This window comes from Betta splendens, chromosome 9 (genome assembly GCF_900634795.4).
Source record: "Betta splendens chromosome 9, fBetSpl5.4, whole genome shotgun sequence".
NCBI lineage: Eukaryota > Metazoa > Chordata > Actinopteri > Anabantiformes > Osphronemidae > Betta > Betta splendens.
In genome coordinates, this window is record NC_040889.2 from 13053635 (window position 1) to 13067832 (window position 14198).

Genomic DNA, 14198 nt, shown 5'->3' on the forward strand with positions numbered 1-14198 from the left:
AGGACCCAGTACAAACATGGACCCAGTACGGCCCCGGGCCCAGTCAGCCTGCAGAGCTGTGCTGCTGCTGCTGCTACAACGTCCCGTCAGCCTGAACTTTGCAAATACCAGGTTTGCCAATAGAATCGACGGCTCCTTCCAGCACCTGAAGCCGCGTGAGCGCAGAGCAACAGCTCCACATCCACTGACACACTGATGTCCATGAAACTCCAACAATTAACTTGAGGCCTGTGTGAAATTGAGCAATGATACGGATTGTTCTGAAAATACCATCAGCACAAAGGGCAGGAGATAACTCCTCTAAACAAAACATGCACATTACTCAGCCACAGCCGCACTTTGTCTCTGCTACACAAACAAGTCTTCAAAACCAAGAAGAGCAGGCTCAGTGTATGATGCATGGAGGCAATTTCTGAATTATTACAGCAATTTTCACGGCTTTTTGAGTAGGATTATCCGAGCTCTGCAGCTCTCCACTACATGACTCTCTCACTCCTTGAAGGGAGAACAAGACAGTCTGAGGTGGAAAACGTTCTCACCCGCCACCTTCAAACTCGCCACAAAGCAGGAGAAAGTGCCTACAGGCGTCTTTGCTAATAAAATCATCTAAAAGACCACGCTATTATTTCTATTTCCCATAGTGGTCTTTTTCTGAAGATATCAGAATGCATGCTAAAAAGTAGCAGCAGCATCACCAGTAGAAAGCACTGTACAACAGAACAAGAGCATTGTGGGAATAAACAAGACATGCTTCTAATATTGAACTTCATTGTGTAAAGGTTCATTTTTGTTATCTTTGTTACACCAGATAGTTTCATGTATTTATGTATAATGTTCCTACCAACATGGCAGAATGTTTAATGATAACAACTAAATGTTTCATAAGGACCCACAGGACAAATTCTACTTCATGACTTACAAACTACTAACAAAGAACAAGTCTGCAGCCATAAACCCTGCCATGGACACAGTCGCAGTAAGCAAGCAGAGGCTCCACGGGTCAGGACTAGAACGGATGGGAGTAAATAACCGGGAGGAGCAGCGGGTACAGAGCAGTTTGCATGACTTGCTTCACTCAGTCTTTCTATCGATCTCACTAACTTGTGTCTTCCATTATTCACTCCACAGAACCAGTTTTGCCAAAGCAAACTCTCACTCATTATTATTTCCCTGGAGGCCAGCTCCAAACGCAACAAATAAAAGAGTGTGCTGTTGTGGAACTGGGGAAGTGATGAAATTTAATGACTTTCTTCTTTCTATGTACCTGCTGGTGTTTCCAGAGACTGTAACTCTGCTGGAGGGAAGCGCCAGTCTAAAGCACACGCATGACGCCTTTCTGAATAACAAGACTCTGGATTTACCTTCGCTGGATCACAGTATATACGTTAGCGTGTTTAAAACATGATGAGGTCAGAGCTCAGCTCTGGTATAAGGTTCACATATACTTAGTCAAAGGTTTATGACTAGGCTGTGTGAGATACAGGTCATCATTTCCTGCATCAGAAAGGTCAAACTGAAGTTGATGTCATTGCAGCACCCTGGTCTGATGTACACAGTGGTGACTGGTAATAATAAAGTGTACTTGTATGTAAAAACATGATTTGTGGTGATTGGGGGGATGCCTGACTGATGTCCTGCAGATTTAGCACTACACGCCGTGGCTGTGCACAGATGACTGTGTGTTTTAGAGGCAGACCAGCAGCATGGCAGTCAGCCTGGGTTAATTCATCGCAGCCTTTCTGCTCCCTCCGCCTGCCAGTCCAGCCACATCAGCACTTTTCTCTGAGTCTGTGGAAATGACTGTTTGCTGTTCAGTAATAAGGAGTCGTCACGTGGAGACACGACGTCCTAGGAAAGCTGGCTTTGAGTCAGCAGCAGGTGATCTGCAACCGTTTCCAGTCAGACCCAACTACACACGGCTCCAAATCGTCATCTTCTGTAACAAAAAGACACAAAAGTCTTGTTCCTCAAGCTTTTTCTACTCAGACTCTCTCTTCTTCAGTGGCACTATGGATTCCAGAACAACATTCTAAAAATAAATTACAACAACAAGGACGATTGTGAGCTGCGCTAAACGCTTTCCTTAGCCCTAGATTCAACAACACAGTGGTAGAGTCCTTCTCCTTCAGGCACTTCCTCTCTAATAATCCATTTTTCATTCATTCACTCCTTGTTGCTGAATATTTGTCACTGTTGTGCATCACAACACTGAGTCTGACATACTTACTTGGCACTACGGCTGTTTATGATTCAGACGAGTCCTACCGCCACTGATTAAAAAGAAAGAATAGCAGAGCGTGTGTTAGAAAACGCTGGTGGACCTATCTGATCTCCATTTTTTCTCTGAAGTGGCAAACCTAAAATGTCAGCCTGTTCCTTGAAATCCATTACAATTTTAACACCTACTACATCCTTCCTTCCTTCCAGGCTGTATCACACCAGCTGATTTAAAACACTGATGCAGAGGCCTGACAGCTGCTAGAACGTCTAGTACATGCTGATATTTAAAGAGGATCCATCAGAAGCAGGGTTAAGAAAGCTGAAGGTGTAGCCCTTAATACAACATCGGATGCAAATAATGTGTTTCACAAATGCCAGATACACGCTAATAAAGACCATGATTATTTATAACCACATCAAATTATAAATCACATTAAATGCAAAGAAATGGTGAAAATGTCTACAGACAAAACAATTACAAGCAAAAACGATGAGAAAAAAAGATGCAAAAATGTCTGAAGACAAAAACAGACATCCCCAACATCACCAGACACAAAATGGCCACATACAGATAAAAAGATATAAGAATCAAAGAGATGAAGCACAAAAAGAAAGAGTGACAATAAAGCAGCAAAAAAAACAGAAGTACTCTGAACGCAGGCTCATTGTTTGCTGTCAGTCTGGGGGGTCCTGAAGAAGAGGGTGGGGACGCAGGCCTGCTCGGCCAAGCCCAGGGGCACATCGCCTCATAATCCATCCATGACTGGACGGCATGAACAAATCAGAACTGAAGGAACAGTTGTAAATGAAACGGAAACTGCCAATCAATTACCTGGCTACAAAAAGCCGTTCAGCAGACGTCCTGGACACGGGAAGGAGAGAAAACTAAGGCTGGTAGACAGACAGTTACCGAGCAGCACTGCCCTCCCTCAGGAAGAGTCATCACAGGGTTTCCTTCCATGTTGCTCTTAATTAAAGTCGAACGTGCCTTCCAGTAATGATTAAAAAGAGTCCACAAACAAAAAAGGGGGACGATTTGCTGCAGCCTCCAGAGCACTGGGACAAAAGAGAGCAGATTTATAGTCCTCAGAGACTCAATGGATCTGCTGCTTCCTGCTAGTGATATGTGGATGCCCTTTAGATGGCACACACACAGCTCAGCTCATCTTAATACCACAACACAAACTCACAATTCTCTGCAAGACGAGAAGGATTAAGAGCAGCTACAGATGTGTTTATGTGAAGCCTCAAAGTGTGGCCTTACGTTCATAAACACTCAGCAGCCACAACGTTGTTAACCAGGAGGGAACATGGTGAGAAGACGTCTGTGGTCCAGCAGGCTGACGCTAAGTCCAACTGGAAATGCTTCAAACTCATGTCACAGCCTGTAGCTTTTCCATCCAGGAGAACACAACCAGAAACAGAACAAACCATCTTATAGCAAAACAAAGACACTAACAGATGATGCTGCTACAGTTTAAAACAAGGATTTTTAATAAGTCAAACCTGCTAAGGAGCTAAAGAAAGAAATGTATTGATTGTTTACTAGTAAATATAAAGTGAGTTCTGCTACAGATCTACACTCAACACTAAAATACAATCACAGCTAAGGCTCCATCACTTTTCAAAAACTAGAAAACAGACGCCAGCCTCAGAGAGAGAATCTGCATCTGGGTCCTTTCCACCAGTCTGTGCTGTAAAACCAGGAGCTAGTCCTGCAGAAATCCCTGAACCTTCCCTGGGTTTAATCAGCGCTGCAGGAGTCTGTAATGAGCCGTTGAGGGATTATCCTGACTTTGGTTTTAGTTGGGGAGGAATTTTGTTTGCTCACTGGCCTCCATACAAAGCCTTATACTGTACCTTCACCCCAGCTTAGCGGAGGGGGGGCTGGGGATGGAGGTGTGAAGGGAAGGCGATGCAGTCGACAGTTTCTCCAGCCTCTCAAATGTCCAATTACTGAGCAGAGCTGATGTATGAAACCATTCGGCTTCAGCAGCTGCACCAACTAATTTACGTACAAAAACAGACAGTTTAGACTTTAAGTAGCTACCGACTGTACAGTAACAGTTTGCTAAAGCATCAAAACAACAAACAACAAACAGACTTTATAGCCACACATTAAATTCCTTATGGAAACCTGTGAAGCATTTCTCTCTGACTAACACCACTGAAACAGAAAATGTAAAACGCAAAGTTCAAAAGGTAATCTCTGACCCTAAGAATAAATATCTGATGAAGGAATTATAGAACAGACAGAAGACCAATTGTCTTGAGTGAACTGGGAGCATGAAAATTATGGCCAGGTTTGATAAATTAGAGATATTGGCACAAATTCATATCTTATAAGAGTCTGCTTTATTTTCCAAACATATTTAGCTGTTTAGTAAAAGTCCCATTTCAGATCCTAGTTTAAAGTTTGTATATTTCAGTTCTGTACCAAAATGTCGTATAATTATAAAAAGGGTGTATGAACAGAAGAAAATGAAGGTCGACGGGGACATGACAGCTACTTTTTGTTATGCAAGTGAACTAATCTCATTTGTGTTTGTCTTCAGGGAAAGTAAATTGTGTTCTATGTGCGTACCATCACCTTGGTGTGTAGGATATTACACTACCAGACCACAAACTGCTGCATCGCCCTTAAACAGTGCTGTAAATTTGATTTATCAACCACATCTGTAAGGTGGCATCGAAGCACATCAACTGTGCTATAAGATCCACTCAGCTCCTGGATAGTCAACCTCCACAGATAGGGTCAAGAGGCAGAGGGACTAAAGCAAGCAAAACAATCCAAACAATAACAATGAACTATTAAAATAATAGAAAACAAAGTGAAACACATACATGCTGAAACACAAGAAAAAAAACACAAATAAATGAAAATATGAAATAAAATCACAAAAACCAACACGCAAAAAACACACAAAAGACCACAAGCTATGAGACGGCCTCACGTAGAGTTAGTCTACAACTACACAGACTGGGGATCCTGTAATGGAGGTGTGGGGCCCCTTCCTATATACCCACCCCCCTTTTGTCACAATCCATTCATGCATGTCCACTCATACAGAAACGTACAGATGTCATACCAGGCACGAACACACTGAAAATATAAGCTGAACAAGAAACAACAAGCAGCATAATTAATAGAAGAACTGAATGCTAAGCTTCTACCCAAAGCTGCAGACTTCCTGCTTTAAGACTAAAAGAAAGACCACTGCAAAGCACTAAATGGGGCAGAACTGTCTAAAAGGAACAAAAACAACTTCTCTCCACCTGACAAGTCAGTAAAAACTAGTGCTATGACGCAACAGAGAGCAAGTGGAGCAGAATGAAAAAGAATCAATGAATCTATTCTTCTTCAAGGGCCAAAACGCGGCTATCAAGGATAAGAGGTGGTCGATTTAGATTTCGTAGTGGTAGGAGACCTTGAAACTGAATCTGAACATGTGAAGAGGAGAATGAAAATGCGGAGCGACTCAAACATCCAGTTATTTTTATTTTCTAATCATTCTTCATTTGCATTCACATCCGTCAACTCCAGAGAGCTGCCTGTACCCCTCCACCCTCGTCTGGTAAACACTGGAGCAAAACAGGGTATTATTCACAACATGGACGCTGCTGCACATTCAAAGCTCAGCTCCAAACTAAAAGCTTTTACTGATTAAGAAAAGGCTTCTCTCTGATTTTTCTCCCTCTCTGTTAACAGGAAGAAAACTTGCAGCCACAGGCCTCTAACTGTGACCATGAAATGACCTCCAGGCTTGATCCCAGCTAGGAGGCATTTCCACAGTCATACTAATAAACATTTGTGCAGTTACCTAATTAATCTGCTTCCAACTGATAAACACTCGCTCTCGTTGCAGCTTAAAGTTCAAGGCGAGTTTATTTTGGGGCACAGCAAATGTTGACACAGCCGCAAAGTGTGCTTAGTTTTAGCCAAGATCATCATTAAATGTGTGCGTGTGGATGTATAATTTAATTCTAATTTGATTTTAAAAGGCAAGCGGTGGGTCATGTATGTGCAGAGGAAAAGTAAAGGTCACATTTAGCTGCTAAAAAGAAGCAATGATTAAAAACACTGGCGTTCAGTGCTGACTGGGCTTTCTCTGGTCTGTCTCTCTGTTCCCTTGCACCCTCCCCCTCCAAACCAAAAACAGCATCAAAGCAATCAAAATGGTAATGTTAGGCATGAATGGGGCCCATCCCCCCTCCTCCACCACCTCCTGCACGAAACTCTGCAGACTTTTTCCTCTCCATGTTGAGGGGGGGGGGGGGGGGGGGGGCACCCCTTCTGTCTCAAAATGGAAGCTTCCACTACCAAAGTGAAAGAAGAGGGAGAGGAGTACAACACAAACAACGAGGACTCGGAGGAATCAAGGCAGCATCCCGGCCTTCTCCGCAGCAACTGCCCGTGCTGCTGTGCAGGATTCTGCATGCAGCAAGTTTAATGGCTGTAACTGCAACACGCCAAGTGCTTGCAAACTGCGTTCCTCAAGGAATGCGGTCGATTTAAGTCAAGCAGAAAGAAAACAGGCCTCTGACAATAAAATAAGCCGTAGCACAACGAGTGGCTGAATTAATATCGACCTATTTCCCCTGAATTCTTCTTCTTGCTAATGTGGAAGTTGTGCGCGGCCGCCGTCGGGCTGGGACCGCCCGGCGGGGCGGTGCAGCGGCAGCAGCCGGGGAGCTGGGGGAGCTAGCCGCGGTGCTGAACGCTGCTGCAGCCTCCATCTCCCGATGCACTTGCCTCAAAGTTAATATAGGACACGGGTTGCGAGAGAGAAGGAGAAGTGGAAAAGTGAAAGTGGGCGAATCAAATGCTGCGCTGCGGTCATGTGACCGAGAAGAAACAACACCAGCAGACTAAGTATAAAGTACCGAAAGCCCGATATGTGGCCGTGTTAAGGACTTTTAAACCAGCCCTGGCCGCATATTAATTCCGTCGAACGTACAAACTTACACTATTGTCGTTTTAAAAGTCTGCGCTGACAGTTAGCCGAGCTGCTCCTTTATTAGCCTCCAACGTTACTCTCCAGAAACATGTCGACCTACTCAAAATGGACGCTAACATTTTTCAACATTACACAACTTTGAGAGCAGAGACAAGAGCCGGGATGGAGTCCGGTGGTTCGGCTGGGCCGGACACAGTGATGAAGACGGTTGGACTCTTCGTCCACCATATCGAACAGCTTCCAGGGAAACGCGAAACAGCAGCGAAAGCTCAGATGAAACGGATCGCAGCTTACTTGTTTATCGCTCAGGGCTGTTATTCTTGTTTGCCTGTCGTGCAGCTGTCTCCTGAGCTCCCCATCCTACAACCAAACAAAACATTCATCAGTCAAACGGCCTTTCCTCTCGGACCACACAGACCAAACTTCACACCATGTATTTTCACACAGTCTCGCTAACAAGTAGCCGAAAGACGAGAGGAGATTTATGCTGATAAAGTTTCTCGCACACTCCCCAATTCGCCTTGATCGCGTCGCTGAACTGCTCTCCAGAAAATGAGCGGAGACTGGACGTATTTACCTGCGGGTCCTGCTTCATCTGTGCAACTAGTTAGCGAACGACGAGCAGGCGAAATTAGAAAAGTGTCTCAAGTTAAAGGGGCGAACAAAGCGAGGTATGTTCGCCACATCCAGCGACTCTTGCACCTCATAAATATTCAGGTCGCGTCCCGATCGCCACACACCACCACCGCATTATCACTCAAATTTCTTCGGAGAAAACACCAACGACAATTCGCCAAAGTGCCGTGAAAAGTGCACTTAATCGGGCCGGAAAGTGGACGTGGTAGCGCCGACAGAGCCCACAGTGTCGCATAGTTGTGAGCCCGGAGCCTCGTCCCTTCACATCTCACCCTCCTGCTCCCACTTGCTTCCAGCACCAATAACGGCCAAACAGCACGATGTTTCATTTACCTGATGACATTGGATTTCTACTTTCAGCGCCTCTTGCAGGCCCTGTAGTTCCATGTTCCCACCAGAAAAGCACTTTTCTCCCACTTTCGACGCGGCCGAGACGAAGTTTAAGTGAATTAAAGATTTTTTAAAAGCGACAATAACAATTGAAAGAACAACTACTCAGGCTGCAAAGCAAGTTCTCGCTTCTTTTAACACGCCAGGACTCATCACACACTTTCCGCCGGTCTTCAAAAGTGCTCCAAACCCGTTGGAAACAGCTCAATCCCCAACCGAGTCCTCCCCAGATTACGACTGAACTTCGATGGATCGAAAGGGGAAGCGGGTTTTCGTTTCTTTCGATAAATTTAAGTTAAAAATCGGGGACTATATTTTGTCCGAGTCCGCGGCTTGATTTCACTTTGCCTGGGGAAAAGTTGCGCTTCGGCTGTCAATGGTAATTCTGAAGTTCCCGGATGGAGCAGAGAGAACTCCCCCTCGCTACTCTTGAACCGGGCATGCGCAGTGAGCCAGGGAGGCTCAACTATAAGTACACGTTGAAAAGTATTACAATAGTATTACTGATTATATCACTTATAAAATTTTACACAAATGAAAAACATTATGAAATTATGCAGTTGACTGATACTATTTATTATCGCAGGTATCAGTTTTATATAATCAGATTATTAATATTATAATAATAATAAATTATTAATTCAGAAAAATGCTTTTGGGATGATACAGAGTCAACAGTTAAATAAAATGTTTTTTTTTTATTTACTTGTTATTGTGAAATGACACAACAACAGGTAACATACTTATGTGTTTTTATAACGGCTGCTATAGTAAACCTTACATTGAGTTACTGTTACAAAAACTACAATAAACCGAGTTACACACAAAGACAAAAGTAATACTCGAATAAAAATGCCTCGTGCAGAAGTAGGCCTTAAAGTAAAAAAGTATTACATACGCTAAGATAAATACTGTCAGACACAGTTGGTAATAAAGAAGAATTGAGTGAGGGCACAACAAATCTGGATGATGGATAAAGGTTTCTATAATTTTGATAAAACTAAACTCTTTCAAAGCTCTAAAAATCTTACTGTTAATTAAAAATATTTCTATCCTTTTGAATTTCTATCACTGTGGAACAACAGCAGCTGTTAAAAGTATAGCTGAATTTAACCCTTAATGCACTAGACAGCTGCTTCGTCCATAATAACACACCAACATTTATTATTTTTTTGATTCTTTTTATAAATCAGCATGTAGAAAGTAAGCTGTTAAAAACTAAAATTGAAATATCCGAGTAAATCACAGTTATTTTAAAATGTACAGCACTCGAGTACTTATCTTGAATCAATATCCATCTCTGATAACTGTTAACATCATTATTTCTGATGTGACGTAAAACCTTTATTTTGTTGCCATTGTTTGACAGCACCGCACATACATATTAACGTACAACACAGTTTGTTTACTCATTTGTTGTGCTTTTATTATATTGTAAAATCACATTTTTTTTAACCTCAAGTTTTCCTAAAGCTTGACAGGATCACATACATTTATATGATGTATATGCTTTGGGCACAAGTAGAAATAACATTTTATTTAAACACTGTCATCCACTTTCTGTCTCTCAGATTTATTGCAATTTCAAATTTAGGTTCAGATAATTGTAGGATGAAAGGCAGTGTTTCCCTGAAGAAGCCAACTAAACCGTGGATAAACCCGTTTCAGGCCTACTATTAACATTAAAATGGCAGCCAGTGCATCTACAATCATAACTCTGAGGCCATATATGTGAAGTGTAGACAAAGGATAAGGAAGAAAGAAATTCAGACAAATGTGTACAGACTCTGTTTATAAACCCTTCAAACACAAGGAGGCTGTTTGTGGCAGTTTGTTCTCACACGTTCAGGTTTTCTCCCCCATTTCTGTCACTCTGACCCCGCCACCTCCTTCTTCTCCTTCTCTTCCTCGACCCGCCCTATAAACACAAGACGAGCTGCGATTGGTCAAAGATTCCGCTCCAGTGTGCGATGGTCGAGAAGGGGGCGCGAAGTTTGAGCCAATTAGGAGTTGTGAAACCAGAGCGACAGAACGAAACACCAGTGAGCTTAGGGGTACCTCACTGTGGGCGGGAATACACGCAGGAGTATGGGATGGGAGAGTTGACGAAGAACAGAAATGGCAGTTAGAGTGTGATATTTGATTAACCCGACAGGGAAGAACTTCAGCACAGTTCTAACACACATTCCCCCAGTGTGACCGTAAACGGGGCCTGCTTTTAGGCGTTTACCCCACAATTCATGCTGGCACTAAAATCAGTACCATGGACAGAGGCAGCTGCGGACGCACAGACCCGTTACGCAGCTTTTTTCCTTCCTGTCGACGCCGACGCGCTGATTAATAAACCTATATCAGAAGCTGTGGTTCTGTGCAGAGCGCTGATTCCCTCCCCCACCGGACACGGCTGCTGCTCTTCATTTCACGGCTCAGCGCCGGGACTCTCCAAGTCTGCTGCCTGCGCCCGGTTCTGAGTCCCAGCTGGTCCGGTTCCTAAAGGCCCGCTCGGCCCAGGCTGTGGGTTTTCCTAAAAGTAACCCCAACTAGTTAATAGCCCTACTTCATCAAACCGTTTAAAACCGTGAGAGTTTTTATACATATGTTTCAGTAAGAATTTTGCTTTTATTCATTAAATGTAAATGTAACATTTTATTTCATTTTGCTTGGTCATAAACACTGTGGAATAACATCCGGTTGAAATGTGGCTGAAGTAACATAATTATGATGATTTTTGATCCTGTGTAAATTTAAAGGTGCAGTTCATGAGTGTCACCGTCTGTGGTTCTGCTGTTAGTGTTGGATGAGGAGCTTGTTTAAGGCCTGTGTGATGTGTTCTGTTGAGGAGGCTGACATAGCTGTTCAGCCGAGATCAAGCAGACTTGATATCGACCAGTGCTTGTTAGCAACAGAAAAAGCTGAATGTGTGTGGTTCCGCAAGCAGCCGCAGGGTCCACAGTTAAGTGTGTCCCGGCTTCAGCACAGGCTCCATCACTGGAGTGCTGCTCTGACATTTTTATCCCGAACGGGCGGATGGTGAACGCGCGGTGCAGCGGAGCCGAGGCCAAGAATGTATCCGTCACTGTTGATGAAAAGATACTCTGACATTTGTAAGGATTGTGTCTTTGGGCTTATGAGACGCTGACATAAATGTCAGCCAAGCGCAGTCAGAGAGCTGGCAGCGGAGATCAGAGCCGAGAACACGCCGAAGTCCCCAACTTCAAAACACAGCATCAGCCCCATTACAGCAACAGCTGCTCTGTGGTTCAGCGCAGCACCTACTGCTTCCTGCACCAGGCTCGGAGGTGTTCGACCCAGAATATGAGCCACGTGTGTGCAGATTCTGGACTACAGCAGGTGAGTAGGTGCACATAACATGAAATCACTGGATGTATTAGTTTGTAGTATTACTACAAATACTGCTGCGTAGTAGTGATGCAGTGAATTACATATTAAAGAGAAGGTGATTTCTATTTTTACAGGTTCTGTTTTGATGTTTATCATTTCCTGTAAATTAAAGGAAGCCACAGGAAGACCACACATCTTCCCACAGCAGCTGTGGTATTAAAGTCAGCATTTAAGTGGTACCTGCCGGTAAACAACATCTCAGTCATTGCTGCTCCTCCCAAACAACTCCTCTGAATGAAGTGCTGCTCTGCTGAGGCTGTGACCCAGTTGTCTCACTCAGAGCTTCTTTCTCTTCTCCAATAACAAACAAAGAAGTTTCCATGTTGAGTTTTCTCTGCTCAGCTTTGGCCGCATGCCGAGCGGCGGCACACAAAGAAGCATTGCTGCTATTGAACGAGTCTCATTTGAACAGAAATAAGGCTGCAGTGCTGCACTGCTGAGGAGCATCTATTGTTCAGACGGAAGTCATCATGTGGAGAAAATATGCTGACACAATAATGATTCACTGTGTTGTGTGTCAGAAACATGCGGCATAACAGGGGGGAGGCAGCAACACGAAAAATGTGTCACGTTTCTGTCTGGGCTGCTTTTAAGTAGCTCAAAAGAAAAGACGGTTTCATGTGAATGAACATCAGACAGCAGCTGATTAGATTCTACAAGCTGTGAATCAATAATAACAGGTGATAAAGTGTCCACTGGGTCCACACAGATGAATTACCAGGCGGTTGCTCATGGGCTCAGGTCACTCTGCCGAGGCCCAGCAAGTAGCATTAGGACGTCAACATGGTAAAAAGGCTCTCAAATAATAGTGATGCTAGTGTAAGTTGTTATTCAGGTGCTAGTGTTATGCTAGCAGCATTCAGCTGCCTTGTTTCTGTCCACTGATCTAGCTCGTCTTCATCTACAGTCGCCTGCAGTTCCAGAAGAAAAGTCTATTCTCCAAAGAGACTCACAACTACTACAAGTGACACACAACTACCGTAACGACAACAAAACACAATGGTGCAACTGCTGCTCTGATCCTGTGGATCCTCACTCTCTGGTTCTAAGTTTGAGGATTTAATACGAATAAATTATTAATCGGTGGAGTTTAATCGTCTCAGTTTGATTGTTGTAAACTCCCATCAGCATTTGCCAAACCACTTCAGATTAAACCAAGCAGACAGTTCGTAATCAGGCGGCTTTAAGAGTCTGACGGGCAAATTCATTTATCAGATGCATAGGTCCCCTGGTGGAGGATCAGCTTCACAGGCTGTTCTGATCCAGAGCAGCAGGGATGGACCCAGTCCACAAAAACATCAGACAGCGAGCTGTTAGCGCAGCGTCCAGCAGCGAAGCTTCAAACACGCAGCACTGAGGAGTCAACGCGGCTGCTGCCTCACACACAGGATGGTTCTGCAGGTTCTGTCTGCTTAGTTCCTCTCTACAATGTTCTCTACAGCAGCTGAAGAACAGCAGGTGCGTGTTTGTACTGGTTCAGTTCCGCTACCAGCCACTAGGTGGCATTAGATTATTTGTCTGGGACCTAATGCAGATTCCTGTTTTACTAAATAAGACATGACCCAAACATGGACGCAGTACAAAGCACCTGCTAACATGACTGTGGATATTAGTTCTGCTCCCTGTCTGATTCATCAGTGCGCTAATTGCTGTCCAGTCAATTAATACCACCAAACGACAGCTAACTCTGCAGAAGCTAATTGACACGTTGCCTGTTTGCTGGTCCAGTTAGGGAGGAGATGCATAAAACATAATGAATCAGCAAAGGTGAGTTGGAGACTACAAGATGAGATCATTGAGAAGTTCTTACTGTCCCACAGATAAGCAAAAAGAAAACCAGAGTAACTTTAACCCACAGAGCTCCTGAATCACCCAGAATGTTCCAGACAGAAAATAAGGATTTTTTGCTTTTTTTCACTTTTTTGCTTTATGTTGTAGAGTAAATTAATTAATATATGAACAGATATGCAAATGAATATGTGGGCCGCCCCCCACAGGGAGGGTCCCTCATGCTGGGCTGAGGGGCCTCCGGGATCAGCACTCTGTAATTCACTGTGCACAGTAGGAAGGAGGTGCTTCAATCACAACCTGCAGCCTTGGACGGCAACGGTTTTCTGTTAGTCCTCGACACGGTGACCAGAACCAAACCCACACATGTGTCATTACTGCGTTTAAACTGGGATTCATGTTCCATTGGAGCTGGTCATGAATGCTAAATGTCCTTAACAGCCAACGTAAGACAAGTGGAGCCAGACTGAGGACGTTCTTACAGGTGTCTTCGTTCCTGCTGGGACTCAGACTCTTGATGTGCACGTTCGTGCCAACGCTGCAGTTTCAACTTATCCGTTCCCTTCGCTCATGTTTATCTTTGTGATAGATGTGTTTTCTTGTGTTTTCTAACGTCTCCTGTTTGATCCAATGTGCTGTTGCCTTGTGGCTTTTTTTATTCTCGTTTCTTGAAACCTCAGGCATTTACAAACCACTGACTAAATGTTGTTGTTGATAGCAGCCTCTAGAATCCAGTTCTGTCCCTCTTTATTCTGGTAGTAGAGGCCTTCCTCAGCCTCGCGTTGGCGGGCCGGTCCTTCTGCA

At 43.9% G+C, this 14198-nt stretch overlaps 1 protein-coding gene and 1 long non-coding RNA gene across 9 annotated transcripts in view; one reads left to right on the forward strand and one right to left on the reverse strand.

Moving 5' to 3' along the window:
- The window catches only part of phf21b (PHD finger protein 21B), a 43486-nt gene extending 34917 nt beyond the window's left edge, over positions 1-8569 (reverse strand). For 2 of the 8 annotated variants that reach the window (XM_029162911.3, XM_029162910.3), the window contains exons 1-2: positions 8148-8569; positions 7473-7538 (exon numbers count right to left, since the gene is read on the reverse strand). In XM_029162911.3, coding sequence (XP_029018744.1) covers positions 7473-7538; positions 8148-8201 — 120 coding nt within the window. In that variant the 5' untranslated portion in view covers positions 8202-8569. The other 6 variants (XM_029162909.3, XM_029162908.3, XM_029162912.2 and 3 more) reach the window with 6 other exon arrangements.
- A 755-nt stretch (positions 8570-9324) lies between these two features.
- Positions 9325-12757, forward strand: LOC129604686 (uncharacterized). The gene is made up of 3 exons (XR_008695774.1): positions 9325-11555; positions 12316-12392; positions 12514-12757. It is a non-coding gene; the product is annotated as an uncharacterized LOC129604686 (long non-coding RNA).
- The last annotated feature ends 1441 nt before the right edge of the window (positions 12758-14198 follow it).